General features: G+C 32.9%; 1 protein-coding gene across 1 annotated transcript in view; it reads right to left on the bottom strand.

Moving 5' to 3' along the window:
* The window catches only part of LOC140060031 (leucine-rich PPR motif-containing protein, mitochondrial-like), a 138,533-nt gene that overhangs the window by 72,856 nt on the left and 46,173 nt on the right, over nt 1-19,504 (bottom strand). Inside the window, exons 14-18 of the mRNA XM_072106066.1 lie at nt 18,106-18,227; nt 13,244-13,334; nt 3,492-3,555; nt 2,171-2,253; nt 972-1,078 (exon numbers count right to left, since the gene is read on the bottom strand). Coding sequence (XP_071962167.1) covers nt 972-1,078; nt 2,171-2,253; nt 3,492-3,555; nt 13,244-13,334; nt 18,106-18,227 — 467 coding nt within the window. The remainder of the gene's footprint in view (nt 1-971; nt 1,079-2,170; nt 2,254-3,491; nt 3,556-13,243; nt 13,335-18,105; nt 18,228-19,504) is intronic.

Below are 19,504 nucleotides of genomic sequence, written 5' to 3'. Positions count from 1 at the left end.
TTTGTTTACATACGTCGTACGCTGGAAGCATTCATATTCGGGCCTAGGCCTTAGACAATATCATTTTTGATCACTGAAAACGCGAAAATGAAAAGTTCTAACTAACTTTATACTACACAGTGTATTACTAAAACAATTTCAGCATATAAAACCGATCAGATTTATAAATTATTTTCACATTTACGTGAATAAAATTAACAGCAACGAAGTCTTTTTTAATCCAATTTACTCATAATTATGTAGAAAGTGCGCCCTCTATTGTCTAAATTTGTTTTATTTTGATTAATTTCTGCTCTCAAAAATCAAGATTTTAAACGTTTATATCTTTAAAAAGCCCCCACGTTAGTCCGATCAACAACCAGATTCGTAATCTACGTCAAAAAATGCACTAGAAAAAGTTGGTTTGGAAAATTCTGCAGAAAAGTGACACCTGCCTCCAGATCCGACTGGTCTAATTGTTTAGGGTGAAATAAAAGTAAAAATGACCAAAAGCAGCATGTTTTTCGGGAAAGAATTGATTTAGAAATCAAGTGCTGACTATATTTCAAGAAATGGTTAAAAGAAAGCAAAAGATTGTCATCAAGACAGTGTAACATCTAAAAAAGAACCAAGAGTTTAACTTTTAAAACGTAAATTTGGTACTTCTTTGTTTAACGGCAATCATTAATATAACAAACGCCGTACGTGTGAACACATTATCATTTTAATCCGTGGATTACATTACCGCTTGTGTAAGCCATGCCATTCTTACACCGTACGTGTGAACGTACACTAAGTTACCCGAGACAGTATTTAGTAGTCCCAAGTGACCACTCTAAAATGATGTTAATCTGGTCAAGAGACACATGGCTAATTTTTTAGAACCATCTGTGGGCACTTACTAGAGGATAACAAGTGTATCCTCTAGTTTAGAAAATTAATTCCACATTAACTACACCTGAACATGTTACAATTGAAATGATTCAACTCACATCATCAACAAAACTGTTGAAGAGTAACTCCAAATGAGGTCGCAAACGAAGACCATCTTCCTCAGTTATGGCATCAATTAAATTCATTAAAATTAAGCCAACATATTCTGTGGAAAAACAATAATATACAATAATATAGTAACATAAAAATATATTGGGTGATCATTCCTCACAGATTTGATGGTTTCTAGGCTTCTTATGAGTTGAGTGGTGAGAACATTTTTTGTCACAGACAGGGCAGGGAAAAACTACTATTTAGTCTCACCTTGGGAAACGAGACGAAATAAAAAATTTTTTATTATCCGTATTGTTTGTTCAATTTTATTTCTTAGTGTATAGATTATGCACATGATTTATAATGAAATCTAGATAAAAAGTAACTATTATTATTATGTAAAAAATGTAGTTTATGACATTATACGCAGAGGGATCTTTGATTGGATTGTGATACTTGCTATTGTAAATGCGTTAGCACGATCCTATCCTATATTATAAAGATCCTGAGAAAATCAATCAATCAATATATCTTTTAAAAATCAATTATCTATATTATAATCAATGCATATAACCTGTAATTCGTCATAGTGACGAATTAAATCTAGTTTTGTAATTTCATTTATTCATCCAAAGAAAATTGAGGAAATACAGATTAAAATACATTAAAAGATAAAATGACAAATCAACAAGAAACTACAGCTTAAATGTGGTTGATGACCTAAAATTATTACAATGTTAAAACAGTATAAAAGTAAAAAAGGTACAGTAGCTTAACTTAATGATTAAAGATAAAAAATGAAGATTAATAAAATCATCAATTTTGTAGTTTTAACAAAGTCAATCACTTCCACACAAAAAAAATGACAAAATAAATGATTAAATGAAACCAATCTCACTATGAAGTATCAATTTCCGGCGAATTTTACATGTGCGAGTACCATTTCCGGCCATCTAGGGGTGTCATTTAACAAAAATAAATAATTATTAGTGTTCTGTGTTTTAAAATCATTAAAACAAAGAATTCATATTACGTTTCTATATTATAACTTTTTTTAGGACATTCAAGGACAAATGTCAATTTTCAAGGACTTTCCAGAACTTGAGAAAAGTAATTTATTTTTCCATGACTTTCAAGAAATTGAAGGACGCGTACGAACCCTGCATAAAGCTACAAATCGTATGTGAACAAAATGGGATAATACCTGGTTTACTCATCGATTCACTTTCCTCAAAATGAAACAAGCTATATTTCCACAACTTCATCAAAGAATGAACATCAGGATTTCTGAAAACAAAAACACTTTTAAATCTTTTTTTTTTTTTTTTTAATTTTGGGAGTTGGGGGAGATACACGATAAAACGATACACAAAAAAAAATCTACTATTCAATACAAAGCATTCTCTTGTGTAAGACGTGCTTTGCGGTTTGTGCATGTCTAGTCAGAGTTTCCAAATTCTCATTTTTTCAGTCTTATTAAACCATAGAGATAATATCTCTATGATTAAACTATAAGCATCCGCGTGATACAGTTACCTATGCTTCCGTTCTAAAGGCATGACGCGATACAAAATCATAATTCCTGTCATATGAGAATTTTATTCATTCATTTTATTTATATTAGGTGATCATTTAGAATAAAATGATCGATCACCTTGTGATTGTATGGATTTTTTTTTTCACCTTCTGTTATTCTTTTTTCTTTCCACAATTTTTATTTGACAGGATATCTCTAAAACTTGTATTAAAGTTTAATAACAATTGTATTTTTTATAAGGAGTCAATGTAAAAATGGCGTGTTACACAAGAAATTACGCACACACACGTTTTTTAAATATGAATTTTTTTCTCTTTTGCATTTTGATGACGTCATCATGTTAAAATTGGAATAAAAGATGGGTCATGTCTTGTAATTTCTTCTATGCTACACTGTAGCCATCATGGTCACCATGGTTACAAATTTGAATAACGTGGATGACCAAATTTTAACTATACAATATATTTTAATCTATTACAGCGCTTCAAAATGAAATTGTTATAGAAGCTGTTGTAGATATGAATTCATGTAAAACTTTTTTCTATCGGATGTCATGATGTCTAGTTTAATTCTTGTTGGCCTTTTACCATTATTGAAATGCTTGCTATTTGTAAAAATAAACCCACTCTGTAATGCACCATGTTTATTGTTAGTTAGGGTTTTAGGCGGAGGGAGGTGCTTATTCGAGGGGGGAGGTTTAATTTTTTAGTTATATGGTAACATTTATAATCAAATATCGAACTCTGGTGAAAATTTGGGTCATAGATGATCATGTCCAAGTTTGGTGTGATTTGGATACAAACTGTGGCCACTAAGCTGTTTACACACAAGCAAATAGGGGTGAAAACATAACCTCCTTGGCGTTGGTAATGAAGGCCCTGATAACATTTAAGGTTTGCTTGCATAAGACCACTCGTTTTATGAGTGGTCTAATACATTTTTTTTTTTTAAAGGATGAAAAGAAATTATATTAGTTATTGGTACTTACTTGACAAATCCTTCACAGATGTTTGTTCTAAATAGTCCAACCTGTATATTAGGATAATCTTCAACTAGAAAAAAATAATAATTTTAACTGAAATATACATGGGCTTTTATATTTATATATATATTTATTTATTATTTAACTTAATGTAACTATAGTGGGCCTCCTATCACAAGCCCCTTGGGGTTTCTTGGAGGTTCCTTTTATCGTCATTAAATGTACTCTTTCGTTTGTTATTTGTATTGTATTAATGAATAAAGAGATTGATTTGAGAAAAAAAAACATTGTATACCTTTACATACTACAAATATATAACACTTTATATATCACCTAAATAGATTCCTGTCATTTGATTGGACGATTGTCGGTCACATGATAAAATGTAAGTGTTCCGATTTTAACCGGCTGGAGCCCTATCATTTGGTGAACAAGATAGGCCTACCAAATCCAAACTTTTTAACATCTATCTAAAGAGTTGAACACTTTTACAAAATCTAAGAACTATTGCTCCAGCTTTTTTTTTTGGTCGGAATCAGTGATTATTACTTTTTGTATTCTACTTGACAGGGCGCGATTTTTTTTTCCGTACGAGAGTTCCTCCATCGGTTTGTTTCGGAGACTCAATCGACTCTCTTCGGTATTCGGTAAAGTCAGCTCACTGATGCGTGACAACATAATACAATTTACATTTACAAACCGCGAGCTTACTTTCAAACAGGCTCTCACAATAGTAAAATAAATCTACACTAATACGAGTTTTGATTGACATTAATTAATAACTAGGCCTACTTAGTAATTACATTAAGAACCCAATAGCATATTAAAGATATTTAGGTCTACGACCCAATAGTAGTAGGTCGTATCAGATATTATTTTTTTGAAGTTGAACGACCTTTTGTCACAAACGAGAGGCTCTTTTCTTATGGTATTGCTATGTAGCTAGCCCATAGCTAGCCATAGCCAAGCTTGTGTAGGCCTAGGCAATGTATTACTTTTGAATTTAAAATGATTATGTACAGTAAGAATTCCTATGCACAGTGTATGTTTTTTATACCTTTTAAAATAATATTATTAAATTAATATTTATATTGTAAGCTGATGGAAATTTTACGTTAAAGATGTACGTATTATCCCCAATCATGGAAAATAAAGATTTCAGACTTTTAATAATAGGCCATTTTGGAGTTTTAATTAAGTTATTGGCCTTATATAACTATTATTGTTTATTATGTGTATATGTAATTTGGAAAATAATAAAAAATACATGCAAAGTAAAAAAACATTCAATTACGGTACTGACACGACTACAAATACATTTAATAATAACACATTTTCAAGGAAGGTTGTGATACTATCATCTTATCATGAAGATCGGTTTTCTGTATTCCATATTCTTGATTTTATTTTTTTTATTCAAAAAAAAATGTTCATTTTAATTCAAAATGTCCACCGGCCAAGATATCAATAATTATTAAATTAACACAATATAAACGCTTTATAAGCAAGCATGTGTTCTATCATGAAGTACTCCATGGTTTACATTACAACTTACAAGAATACATGTTACTAGACCTGTAAATGTACAATTTTTTCAAATGTTTACACTTAAAAACCTCTGTTAGTGTTACTGTACATATAATTTCTAACCTACTACTTCATTTTATTAAAATAAAAAATAGTACTGTAGATGGAAATGTACTACATTGAAGCACACGTAGGGCTAGGCCTAGACTTGCCCCAAGTCTGTATTTATTGTCTTTTTTTATATTTATTTGTTTTTATTTCGACCGCGATTTTTCTCTGAAAATACAGACTTGTGAAACACGTATAGAAATCGATTTGCAGACCGCAAACATCCGATAAGAATGACGTAGGTTATCATACCGTATTTGGCTATATGGGGCGGGCGGTATGTAAATATGGATTTCGAATCAACCAATGATCATTTTGTTTCAAAATGAAAAAGATAGAGTACGTACAGTGCTGAATGTACGATCGAGACTGAACAACTGTTGAAATATAAAATCGTGTTGCCAAGTTGTTTTGTTTATTAATTGTTTAGTCCTGGCCTAGGCCTCCTTCGTAGGGATACTCAACTCGTACGTATGACCTGCCAAATAGAACGCCAATAAGGTACATACCACCACCGACCGGCACACAACAGGGCTACACCGGCACACAGCAGGGCTACACCACCACAAAGAACAGGACAGGGTATGGATGGGTGGGAAATAAATTAAATTATCTCCGCATAATAAATGATCCATTCAATGTTTGATTTGCGGAGAAGATAGCCTATCATATCAAGACAAGTTTTCATGTTCTTGGGAAAAATCCCATCAAATGTTTACCAGACTACTAGGCATATAAAATCATTTCTAGCTTTCAGAAACTTTCATCAATGTACCCAAGTACACATTGTCTAAACGTAATATAGCGCATGTGCATCGTCTCGTCTTAGATGTTGAGTCTTTGAAATTCTGAAATATGAATATTAAAACAGTGTACGAGTGAGTAGCCAATCGCATGCAGCTGAAACTAGTCAACCGGATAATCGTATGCACCAAGAATTCTTGGTGTCAAACCACGTGACTTGTGCGTGTTTCCCCAGACGGAGTATCCAAACTCAAGTAATACACGTATGAAACGCCATATGTGCAAAAATATTTATATTTTTACTAATATTAAGACAAAACTCCGTCTGGAGCCCAGACTAGGCTAGGCCTAGCTAGGCCTTGCTTGTGACGACCAACAAAATAAGTGCTGCTGCTGTGTGTGTGTTACTGTTTGTGAATCTGATGGTACATACATTGGTTTGTGGCTGCCTATACAGTATTATAAAATTAAAATTATTATTATTACAATGAGGTTCAGTACTACTATTAATATTTATTATTATATTTACAGTGAGTATAGTATAATAGGCCTAGTATAAATCTGTCACTCGTGCAAAAAAGCTGCTCACGTTTTGTCTTGTGGTTGCTGTCGCGCATCAGTGAGCATCGGTGGCTTACCGAAGAGTCGATTGAGTCCGAAACGAACCGATGGAGGAACTCTCGTACGGAAAAAAAAATCGCTGACAGGGCATGGGCCATTATTTTGTAGTCAGAATTTCGTCGCGTCTATAGAGGGCGAATAACAAATGAGGGTGCTATGTATGCATAGTTTAAATAGTTTAGTAGATTTATTTCTTGAAGCAAGGTACGTTGCGTGGCGTGTAAAATGTTGTCTCGTGATGATGTGAACGAATCTTCGCGTTCTAGGCCAGCTGACTTTTGTTCATTTATCACCAAACGCGAGTGACACAGTCAATATCAAACTCCTCGAGAATTTACTGGATTTCAATGTTTAATGACAGGGACACAATAATCACGCGAAAAATACTCAGTCAATATCATTGTACTTGAGGAAATATACAATTTACAATCCTCGCAGCAGTAGTCATGTGATGCAGTTTCAACCAATCACATTCACATATTTACATAGGCTACGTAATATACCTATATATATAACAATATAACATTTATAGTATTAACGTCCGAGTACTGCGCCCGCAGTAGGCTTTTTCCTGATAAGACAATACCTGTCAAGTGCAAATAACTAAAAAGAAGTATGCAGAAAAAAGTACAATATTTAATACATAGGTTATTGACCAACAATGAAAATGACAAATAATATTGTGTACAATAGGTGATCTTTTTAAGATCGTATAAAATGTGCTAAGTTTTTAAAAATCTAACTGCATTTTATGTTTATAACAACAAGGCCATATACATGGCTGCAGGCGCATGCTCAAGTTAAGTGTTTACCGACCGACCGACATAGTGAGCTGTAGAGTCGAGTTGCACGCGACTAAAAACTATATGGGCCTATTGCGATAATTGTTTTAATCTTTAAACGGTAAATTTGAAAAAATTTAAATCTAATAACTGGGTCTTCACGAAAAAAAGGTAGTTGTTGCAAGGTGAACCTGTGAACTCATCGTGAATCCAATTAATGCATCAACTAGACAACGGCAGGCTAGACCTAGCGTATGATGTTCCTATGTAATCTATGTTTACCAGCTAGGTCTAAGACCGTCCACAAGAGTATATTTGATGCGACCTACTTATAATAATAATAATAATAAGCTTTATTTAATCACGGATACTTAACTCAACTAAAAGTTGTTTTTCAGTAAGACCGTGCTCAAAGGAAAACACCAACAATAATAAATGTAAAAAGCAGATATCAAATCAAATAATAAAACAATTACAGAAGCAAAAAACAAAAGCAGATAATAAAACAATTACAATGAAATAAAATGAAACAAGGATACACTTAATACTAACTATAAAATTAAATAATACACTACATTTAAATAAAGCTACATGAAATTAGCAGTTAACAGTTTCTTAAAAAGAGAGACAGAGTTCACATTTTTAATATCTTCATGTAGCTCATTCCAAACCTTGGCACCTCTATATGATAAGCTACGTTTTTTGTAGTTTGTTTTTGGTTTTGGTACTATTAAATTTGGCTTAGTTCTAATATTATAGTAATTGTTTTTGATATTGAACTTATTTAATAAATATGGAGGTGCAAGGTTGTTCATAATCTTAAACATAACAATAGCTTTCATCTAAGTTCATCCAATTTAGACTTTGTAGAGCTTGAGTACTAGAGTCGGTTTGAGATTTGTTTGTACTGTAATAACTTTTGCTGTGCGATTTTGAACTGATCTGAACTTGTAGTGTTTTACTTTGAGTTATATTTGAACGTCCCCAAACAACATGGCAATACTCAAGATGAGGAGCCATAAGTGATTTGTATAGTTTGCATTGAATTTCTTTTGGAAATATATTATTAGTCTTTTTTAAGTAGTACAAGCTCTGCAAAGCCTTAGATTTTACATTATCGATTTGTGAGCACCAAGAAAGATTATTATCTAATATCACACCAAGGTGTTCACATTTATTTACACGAGAGATTGGTTCTCCATCTATGTTAATGTTGACTTTTAAGTCAGATAGTTTACTTAACCTCTGTCTCGTTCCAATTAACATAAATTCAGTTTTTTAAACATTTAGGCTAAGTTTGTTGCATAGGAGGCATCTTTTAAGACACAATAAGTCAGAATTTATTGTTTCAGTAAGGTTATTAATATTATTGGAAGTGTAGTATATGGCAGTGTCATCAGCATACATAGAAACCGAGCATTTATTTACAGCATTAGGCAAGTCATTAACATAAAGGAGAAACATTAATGGTCCTAGGATGGACCCTTGAGGAATTCCACATATACTGTGACTTTCATCAGAAGAATCACCATTTACATTGGTTATATGTACACGATTATGCAGGTAGTTTTCAAACCACTGAATAACATTTGAATGAAAATTGAAAGATCTTAGCTTATTGATAAGAATACTGTGATTTACTGTATCAAAAGCCTTTTTCAAATCTATCATTACTAACCCAATATAATTTCCAGTGTCAATGGCTTCTAGCCAGGTCTCTGTGATATTAAGCAATGCAGTCGTAGTTGAGTAGCCTGGTCTAAAACCCCACTGATTTTCATATAGCATTTTGTTTAGATTTAGGAAATCATAAACTTGTTCAAATACAACTTTTTCAAGAACTTTAGATAATATTGGGAGAATTGAAATTGGCCTATAGTTATTACATTCATTTTTATTTCCACCTTTATGAAGAGGGCAGATCTTGGCCCTTTTCCATTGTTTTGGAAAAGTTAGATTTTTTAAAGATAAATTAATTATATATGTTATTGGGTAAACAATTTCATCGATAGCGATTTTTAGAAGATTAGCTGGTATGTCATCAGTTCCAGTTGCTTTTTTTGATGAAAGTGAGTTAAGAAGTTTATGTATGTCTTGTTTATTAACATATTTAAAAGTTAATTTGTCGTTATTATTTACATCATTAGTAAAGTTAGAGAGTTGATTAGTAGATTGAATACTTTGAGCTAATGTTGGACCCACATTGGCAAAATATTTATTTAATACATTTGCAATATCTTTAGAATTAGTTACTTCATCATTTTCTTCATCATTTGTGGTTTTAATACTTGTTATATTCATGCTTTTAGTTTTGCCAGGAATAATTAATTTAATATTTTCCCATATCTTTTTCTGATCGTTAGTATTGAGTTGTTCAGAAAAATAGTTCTTACTTTTTCGAAGTTCATAATTTACTTGATTTCTTAATTTTCTATATTCAGGCCAAAGCTGAGGCCTATTTTTCTTATTTATTCGTCTTTTTAATGCATCTCTTTTTCTGATGAGAAGTATTACATTTTTAGTTAGCCATGGACTGTTTTTTTGGAGAACTCTTTTACATTTAATGGGTGCATTTTTATTTGCAATATTAAGAAAGGTTTTTTGAATGAAATCAACAGCATCATCAACATCAGTATAATTCTTAATTTCAGCCCAATTTGTATTAAGTAAGTCAGTTTTAAATTTATTTTCATCAAAATGTTTATAGTTCCTATTTGTTTTAAATCTATGGTTACTTTTCTCTTTGTATGCTTTTCCAAATTTGATTTAGATAGCGGAGTGGTCACTAAGACCAGTATGGAGTACACCACTGTTAGCTATTTTTTCTGGCGATGAAACATAAATATGATCAATTAAAGTACTAGAGTGATCTGTAATTCGCGTAGCTTCAGAAATTAATTGTGTTAAGTGATAGTTATTTGTTAATTCTTTTAATTTTAAAGTATAGTAAGATGGAGTTGATGATAGAAGGTCACAGTTTATGTCCCCAATTAAAATAATTTCGTTATCAGTATTATCTCTTTCAATTTGTTTAAGAATTTTTTCAAATTCATCAAATGTATCAGTACATGAATTAGGTGGGCGATACCATGCAATAATTTGATAACAATTGCTTCAAGATTAGGACTCATTAAATTTTCTAAAATTTCATAATTGAAAGAACAGTTTTGACTTATATATACTGCTACACCCCCTCCTTTTCAGTTTCTATCCTTTCTAACAACATTAAAACCATTAATCTCAATTTCATTGTCGCTTATAATATTATCAAGACGTGTTTCATTTAAAGCTACAATGTCAATATTGTTATTTTCCATTAAGTATTTGATTTCATCAAATTTTCCAGGGAGGGTAACGATGTTTAAACCTAAAATATTAAGCCCTTTTCCATTAAATACATTACCAATATCTGTAAGCAAATTATCCTTAACAGAGTCAATTTCATTTTCTGAGTTGATTGTAGAAGAGTTCGTATCGTTTGTATTATCTGTGGCATTCTCTTCATCGCCTACTTTTCAGTTTCTGTTGAATTTCATATCACAGTATTTTGTTTTGTGTCCTGGTTTGTTACAGTCCCAGCAGACAATAGAATGGCCATGTCGACAAACTCTTCCATTGTGTCCAGTTTCCCCACAGAAGTGGCATCGTCAGGATTTTGCTTCTTGATGAACATAAGAACTATCAGTGACTCTACGTGTTGGCAGTATTTCAATTTGCTTGTTGATGCTTTTTAGAAGAGCAGCAGTGCCTAGTTGGTTTAGATGGAGACCGTGTTGTGTAAATTTTCTTGTGTCATACTTGCTTCCCATGATAAAAGCATTTGAGTTGTCAATATATTTTCCTTCAAACGTTGATTTCAGAACTTTGTTTACCTCATAGACTCTGTTGTCAAAGATATATCTATCGAAACGAGGGCAGCTATCAGAAATGAACACTTGACCACAGATTCTTGGTTCTAGATATTTGATAATGTCATTCATATCAGAGATTACTTTTCGAAGAGAGTAGTTATTGGATGCACAATCATTGGTTCCGGCATGTGTAATAACGTAGTTGATATTTGTTAGATCAGTATCTTTAACCCGTTGTTCTACTGTACGTCTTTGATGGTAGCGCCTCGTAGTGTGGACACTGTGGTATTTTTTAAGCCTCTAACTTTGATATGCTTTAGCATAGAATCGCCAATAAGTAAGTTCTTGATTGAGCTTTCGGTTCTCATTTGCTTTGTTGGTGTCTGAGAACTTGCTTCCTCTTCATCAATGGTGTCATTCGTAATCGTTGGTTTAATGGTATTTGTTTCACTTACATTGATGAGAGATGGCTCAGGTGTCGATGTTATTTGATCAAGAGTCGGTGTGGCAACGTTAGATGGTGGTTGTTGTACAGTATCATCAAGCACATCAAACGTGTTACATCAAACGTGTTACTTGAGATGGTGCTAATGCCATTTTGTTTACAGCATAGATTAGATTTAGATACAAACTTTTTAGGTAGTTCGAATTCAGATTCACTTGCAATATTCTGTAAACTAAGAATTTGTTGCTCAAAGAGACCAGTTTCTTTCACTCATTTCTTTAACACATTGACTGCCAAGGCATTTTCCGTAATTTCTGTCCCAGTGCCAAGTCCCGTTTACATATTAAATTACAGTTTGAAAGTGTAACATCTGGTCACAGACTATCATGATGGGGTCAATATCTGACCCCCATCCTCTGACCCACCCTATCATCGAGAGATAAAAACAGTAAACCACACTGAATCATTTCATCCTTTATTATTTTTATTTACTATTAGCGCAATTTATGACATGTTTGAGATGATTATATTGAGTGTGAGGGCGCCATCGTATCAACCATATTCAATGCATGAGGGAATAAACACAAACAAACATATGACATTTATTTTTAGATTATCGTTTACGTACATCATTCATAAACTGCCATGCGATAATTCCTGTTCCAATCACCACTGCCAGCGATTCTACATACAATACAAAAGTGCTACGAATTTGACGTAGTATTACGTCTTGGCAAGTAGCGACACGCAATTTTTGACGTATAAATACGCCGTGGCAGTGAACGTGTTAAAAGCTGTACTAAGATGTACAAAATTTGAATGGATTTCTTTGAATTCGTGTAGCTGTTGTTTTAGTTCAGAAACTTTCTCATCAGACTGCTTTATTTTCAGCTTTAGTGATGGGGTCTGGTCCCAGCATTTAGGCGTTTGAGTTGAACAGTCAATTGCTTTCACAAACTCAGAGGATTCACAATTCTGACTGTAATCGTTGAGTGTTATTTCTTCAATTAATGGCGCTGTTTCAATATTTAGCTCGTCTTTAGATTTCCTTTCATAATCATAGCTTAGTTTTCTGAATAGATCAATATTATCAGGAGTCGATGTTTCAAATGGAAGCCTATCAAAATGACTTCTAAGTTCATCAAAGCCATAAAAGCTAGAGTTTGTAATATCTAGGATGCTTGGAGCTTGTATATGACCATAGCTAGGCCATTGGTTTTCCATTGTTAGCTTTGTTTGAAATTAGGCGGAAAAAGCTTGTGTACTTACTTGAACAATAGAAAGCTGGTGTATCAATTGTCCTTGCTTGAGCCTATCCTCAACATGAAAAAACACTTAATATCCAGCTTATAATATTGACTTTGACAATAAAAATTACATCTCCATGTTAAGAAAACAACAGTTTAGACAATTTATCAGTCACTAGCTGGTAGAAAGTTGAAAACTAATTTATAAAGAAGATTTTTCAAGAGCGTTTTTTCAAGAGCGTCTTCTTGGCTTGGCTTGTTATCTCTTACTTAGGTAGTGCATTGCTTTTTCTCAGTCTTTTTATCAAAATTAAACATAAAATGTACATTTAAGACAAGGAATGGCCTGGTTTAATGTTTTTAAAGTAATATGTATTGTAGGCATTTTTATTGACTCAATAAACATAAAAAATAGAATAAAAAATATTCAAACCTATTTGGTAAACATTTGCCAAATTTCCTTTACTGGCTTCTTGTCTGCACACAGCAGTAAGAAGAGTAACATCAAGGTCAATACCAATTTCCTAAAAATAAGCACAAACAACAAATGTATTTGTGAAATTGACTACTAATACTCAGAAAATGTGAGAAAAATGTTGTTTTATATTAACATATTTAAACCAGATTCCTGCACTGCAGGGACTGATGCTCCTATGTGATGTTTAATAAGCCAGTTCACAGTTACCTCATGCAGTGCATGACATCATAGGTCAAGAGGTCATTTGTGATAAACAAGTCTCTCGCAATGCTCAAAATGTCCTGATAAATGTAGCGCATTTTAGAACGCCATGTGCACGTCGTAAGTTAGAATACTGCGCACAGAAAAAAGATTATGAAAGAAAACAAAATGTTGTCAGTGTGCTCTCTATTTTGTGTCCAAGTATATAGCCTACAGTATACACTATATATTGTGTACATACTACATATAGTCCAGTAAAAATATGGTTGAACCTAGAACAAATTGCAACAGAATTTTTTTTTGTTTTATTTGGTTGATATGGTGAACATGAACATCATATCCAAAGTTTACCAAAATTGGACATCGGGAAGTGGGTTAATTAGCATAAATTCAAAATGGCCGCCATTTGCTATTTTAAAGCCCCATATCTCCTTAACGGTTGGATTTAGACCACCTATATGCATTACGAGTAGATATAAATGTGATATTAAACATTCTAACTGGCATATTTAAATTTCCATAGGACGTACCTATGACGTCATATGGTAGTTGTGACGTCATAAATTATGTTATAAATGCTTAAATGACATTATACTATGCGAACAATTTAGAAACTGCAGAAAAACAAGTTTCCTAACATTCTCCTTGTTGAAATGAACATAATTTCCAAAGTTTACCAAAATCGGACGTCAGGAAGTGTGTTAATTAGCATAAATTAAAAATGGCCGCTATTTACTATATCATTTTGAAGCCCTATATCTCCTTAATGGTGGTTTTAGACCACCAAAGTGCATTGCGAGATATAAATGTGACATTAAACTTCCCAATTAGCACATTTAAATTACCATATGACGTAAATATGACGTCATAAGGTAGTTGTGACGTCATATATTATGTTATAACTGCTTAAATGGCATTATCCCATGCTAAACAAGGCCAAACAGCCATTAAGTCGCGTGCTACAATGCATAGTGATACCGGACCGACAGACAGACCGATAGACCGACAGACCGACAGACAGACAGACCGATAGACCGACAGACAGACCGACAGACAGACAGACCGACCGACATAGTGAACTATACTGACCGAAATTACTGAACATGTTTAAAAATGTTGAAATGTTTAAAAACATTTATATTTTTTTATTTACTTTCGACGTGCTCATATAACGTAATTTCGAGTTGAAAAGTAAGTCAAGAAAACAGAAATCGGGCAAAAAGAGTGCGCAATAACATTTAACGCGCAGTGCGCGCGCAAAAATGTGCGCACTCATGGCAATTTTGTAAACGCTTAAAATTGCCTGAAATGTACTCTTATTTCATCGAAAATAAATTTTGAAAATTTTAAGCGCACGTACGCATGCGTTACATGCGCTACGCACGTAATTGTATTGCCATATGATGATTTATGCACTGAAATTTATGAGTACCAAATTTTATTTAATTGTGATTCATGGTTGTGAAGATATGATTACAAACGTGAATTTACTGTTGAAATGAACATGATATCCTAAGTTCACCAAAATCAGACTTCAAGCGGGTCAATTAGCATAAATTCAAAATACCATTTTGAAGCCCTGTATCTCCTTAGCGGTTGGGTTTAGACAGCCTATGTGCATTACGAGTAGATATACATGTAAAAACCATTGAAATTTATCATTAAGTTTCCATTTACAAAATCTTATGAAAATAGATATTCTACAGAACCGTATGAAAGGTGATCATCAACTGTATTTCCGAAACTGATTTGTACTCAAGCGCACATCTTGTTTTGTGTTTTCTAAAACTACATCTTTTAGAATTTTATCTCTTTAAATTGGTAAAGGAATAAAAAAAATATTGTAATGAGGCGATTGATTGTGGGTCAGGCTATTCAAACCCATCATTCCCACAAACTCATCTCAATTAAAATGAAAATGATAAATGTCATACTGTAGTTTTCTGTACAGTCAGCATCTCCATTCTGGTCTTTCAAATTTGCTATTTCATTGCATCTGTTTGGTGTCGATCATTTATGAGACAACAACTTTTTATGATGTTTTATATAATGTTTATCTTTTGAATCCTGTTTCCAAGATTCAATGAGCATATAACAAGGACACTTCATCCTAGTGTTAACTAGGATGAAGAACCATCAGTTAAAAGATACACATCAACGGAATCCAAAAAGGGGTTGTTAAGGTAATACAGTAATTTTCAAACTTGCCACTACTAATTACAGTATTTTATTTTTCGACAAGACAGTATTCAACTTCCTTGACAAAAAATGTCAGAAAAATGGAATAGAAACTTTGAATGCAGATGGGGATCTATTAAATATCTTACTTTGCCATAATTAAAAAAAGCGATTGCGTTTTAAGTTAAGACAGAAGAAGCAAAAAATAGTGGAATAATTGGTACTTAAAGAAAACATCTTAAGGAGCAAATTTGCAACATCTTTGTAATGCTCTGCACTTGCAAAGAAACAGGGGGATGCATTCTATTCTAAGCAAGAACTGTTTGGTCCAAAATTTAAAAAGACATCAGAAAAGCCAATGAAGTAGACTTGCTGTGCCTACATGTATGGTGGAAGTATTTTGACGGCGCCAACATTACATTTTCTATGTATGTACTTTGGATTGGAAACTTACTGTGATCCAACTCCATATTTAGAATGGGGTCGAATTATTAAATCATTACTTAATTAAGAATCCTATTTCTTTAAATATATATGAGATATATATGCAGTTATAAAAAGTTGCAGTTGCAGAAAATTAACTGGAATGTTCTATTGCATGTTGTGAAGGGTGGCCGAATAACTTCTGATACCCATGATCTTAACCTGGATGTGGTAAATGTTCTACTATTTTCATGAGATTAAAACATTTTTTCCTTTCGGTTTCTATATTTTCCCCTTAGAATAATGCCAATTGAGCATTATTGTGACAAAATACATGACGTCATATGTCTTATGACATCATAGGTACGTTATATGGCAATTTAAATATGCTAATTATAAAGTTTAATATCACATTTATATCTACTCTCAATGCACTTAGGTGGTCTAAAACCAAGCGTTAAGGAGATATGGAGCTTCAAAATGGTATGATAAATAGCGGCCATTTTGAATGTATGCTAATTAACCCACTTCCTGACGTCCGATTTTGGTAAACTTTGGAAATAATGTTCATTTTAACAAGGAGAATGTCAAGAAACATGTTTTCTTGCAGTCCCTAAATTGTTCGAATAGTATAATGTCATTTAAACAGTTATAACATAATATATGACGTCACAACTACCATATGACGTCATAATTACGTCATATGGAAATTTAAATATGCTAATTAGAATGCTTAATATCACATTTATATCTACTCGTAATGCACTTAGGTGGTCTAAATCCAACCGTTAGAGAGATATGAGGCTTCAAAATAGCAAATGGCGGCCATTTTGAATTTATGCTAATTAACCCACTTCCCGATGTCTGATTTTGGTAAACTTTGGATATGATATTCATTTGAACCATATTTACCAGACAAAACAAAAAAAAATTCTGTTGCAATTTGTTCTAGGTTCACCCTATTTTTGACTTATCTTTACTGGACTAATAGAGTGTAGCATAGGTTAAAATATGGGACCCGCCTTTAATTCTAATTTTTAACATGTCGTCATCACCAAAATGAAAGACGAAGATAGCAATTTCTGAAAATTTTCTGAGCAACAACATATTTTAACGTGTAGAAGAAATGTGGATACATGAAATATAGATGCGCTCTCTTTCAAATATGATGAACTATGACGCAAAATATGAAAATACGACTCTTATAATTCAACTGGCCATATGATGACGTCATAGTTACAGATCTTTTATTGTTATACAAACCAAAATAGTACAGTATGAAATTTGTCTCTTGTAGCAAAAAAAAATACACTTAATTAATAGACAAAAAGGTACAACGCATGCAAAATACAATAACATTATCAACAATGTATACACCAACATTCGATGCGCAAAATTTGTACATGAATTTGTATCTACAATTCAACAGCTTCCAGAAAACGTTTTAATCATGAGTATCACTTTTCATTCTAAGGAGCTATAACATTACTAAACTTTCATATTAATTTTATTGTGGTCTGAAGAACTAAGATAATGTTTCATGTCAACTTTGGTCATGCGGATGCATATCATTGCTGATCAAAACAAACATACATTTCGCACTTGGCTTTTTTTACACAGAGAGGGAATAAAAGGGGACACCCTGCATGCCTGTGTCGCAGTGGTACGGTCCATCCCTGCCAAATAACAATTATAGTGTTGAGCGCAATAATGTGCTAATGCAGCAATCTTTCCTGCGACACACGGCGGAGCGGAAGTAAACAAAGCAGAACCGATAGGCTTACAATTGGCCTAGTTTAAAAGGAACAAATGTCACCAGGCAGGTAAATCATTGTAAAATTATTATTTTCACTTACTAATATTTTAAGTTCGCCAGCTCCTATGGACTGGTTACACATGCAATTCTCTATTCAGAACTCATTGCAATATGGGAAAAATATCAGAGTGGGCGTTTATTAGACACAATATGGTATATTGCTATACAGTACCAAGGAGAAAACAAAACGTTCTCTAACCTTTAACTCCTGAATGATTTCGTCGGTGGATCCTTCTATGGCTGGCAGTATATACATCTTTATCATGTCATTTGTAATAGGTGCTTTCATCTGAACTGCTGCTTTCAGCAAATTTAAAATACCTAGCAAAAATCATTGCACTGTTTTTCTGAATACTAATATCCAGTGATTAAATTTAACACAATTATGACAAGCCAAGTCCACCAAATTTCCTCAATCCATTCCATTCAATGTAAAAATTCAATGTAAAAACTAAATCATTTATCGTGAAGTTAAATCGGTCGTCATCAATTCAAACAATTCATTGTCAAGTGAAATCATTCATTGTCAAGTCAAACCATTTTTCGTCAAGTCGAACGATTCAATGCAAAATTATACCATACCCGAACAAGATAATGACCGAATTTAAATATGGCATGATACCAACAATTGCGCTAATGATTCCCGAGACAACTATAAAACGCTGCAACTTTAACCTCACTCAGGATATTTATTGAAAGGTATCAGCAACATACCATAGCAACCAAGAAGTTAAGTGAATAATCGGGTCTCTGATGGCTTTGTCTCTGGTTCCCAGAAACTTTCTTGCAACCCCTTTACCTACACAGTCAACCAAATGCCCGCTGGCATAACTCATACAACTTTAATAAATTACACGGGTAAGCATAGTTGAAATTTCAAAAATGCGCAAAATTAATTTCTAATCAATTTTTAGGACATTTTGAGCATTATGACAAGTATAAACATATATATTGCGAACATTTCAACACCAAAATTGGCTCCCTACGACAAATATTTATTATTGTTATTATAATAGAATTAAACGTATTAAAATATGTAAAAGGTCAATAACTAAACTTCCGGTCATTTTCAAGCAATATCTGTTAAACTGAATATAAATGTATATCTTGGGAACAATTTGCTCCTATTTTTAATTCTCTTCGGCCTGTCGTTACTTAGAGGTAAAAGAGATCAAAGATCAAAATTGCTAAAAATGGGGTTTTCGGTCAATTTTACAAAGAAATTTCTGTTGGAGTTAATATAAACACACAAAATTATCTCACTACGTCCAGTATTTCCAGAGATATAGCATGTTTTATAAAAAATAGGGGCCATTTTGTTTATGCTAATTATGCAAATTGCTCAATGCTGACAGTCCTCCAGTAAAAAAAAATCTTCATTCTGATGGTATCGAGAATCAAAATCCATAAAAAAAAACTATAGAAAACATTGCAAGTTTAAACCCCTTGGCTGCCGGACTAATCAGTTAGGCCGTTTTTCACACTTTGAACTTCAATGCTAAATGTTTAAAAAGTGTGATGCCAGGCCTCATATTTTGAATAAAACTATACATAAACACTGTTTAACTGTAATCATACTGATGTCAAGAAAAGTCAAC

This window comes from Antedon mediterranea, chromosome 10 (assembly GCF_964355755.1).
Source record: "Antedon mediterranea chromosome 10, ecAntMedi1.1, whole genome shotgun sequence".
NCBI lineage: Eukaryota > Metazoa > Echinodermata > Crinoidea > Comatulida > Antedonidae > Antedon > Antedon mediterranea.
This window is presented reverse-complemented; position numbering and strand designations above follow the sequence as displayed.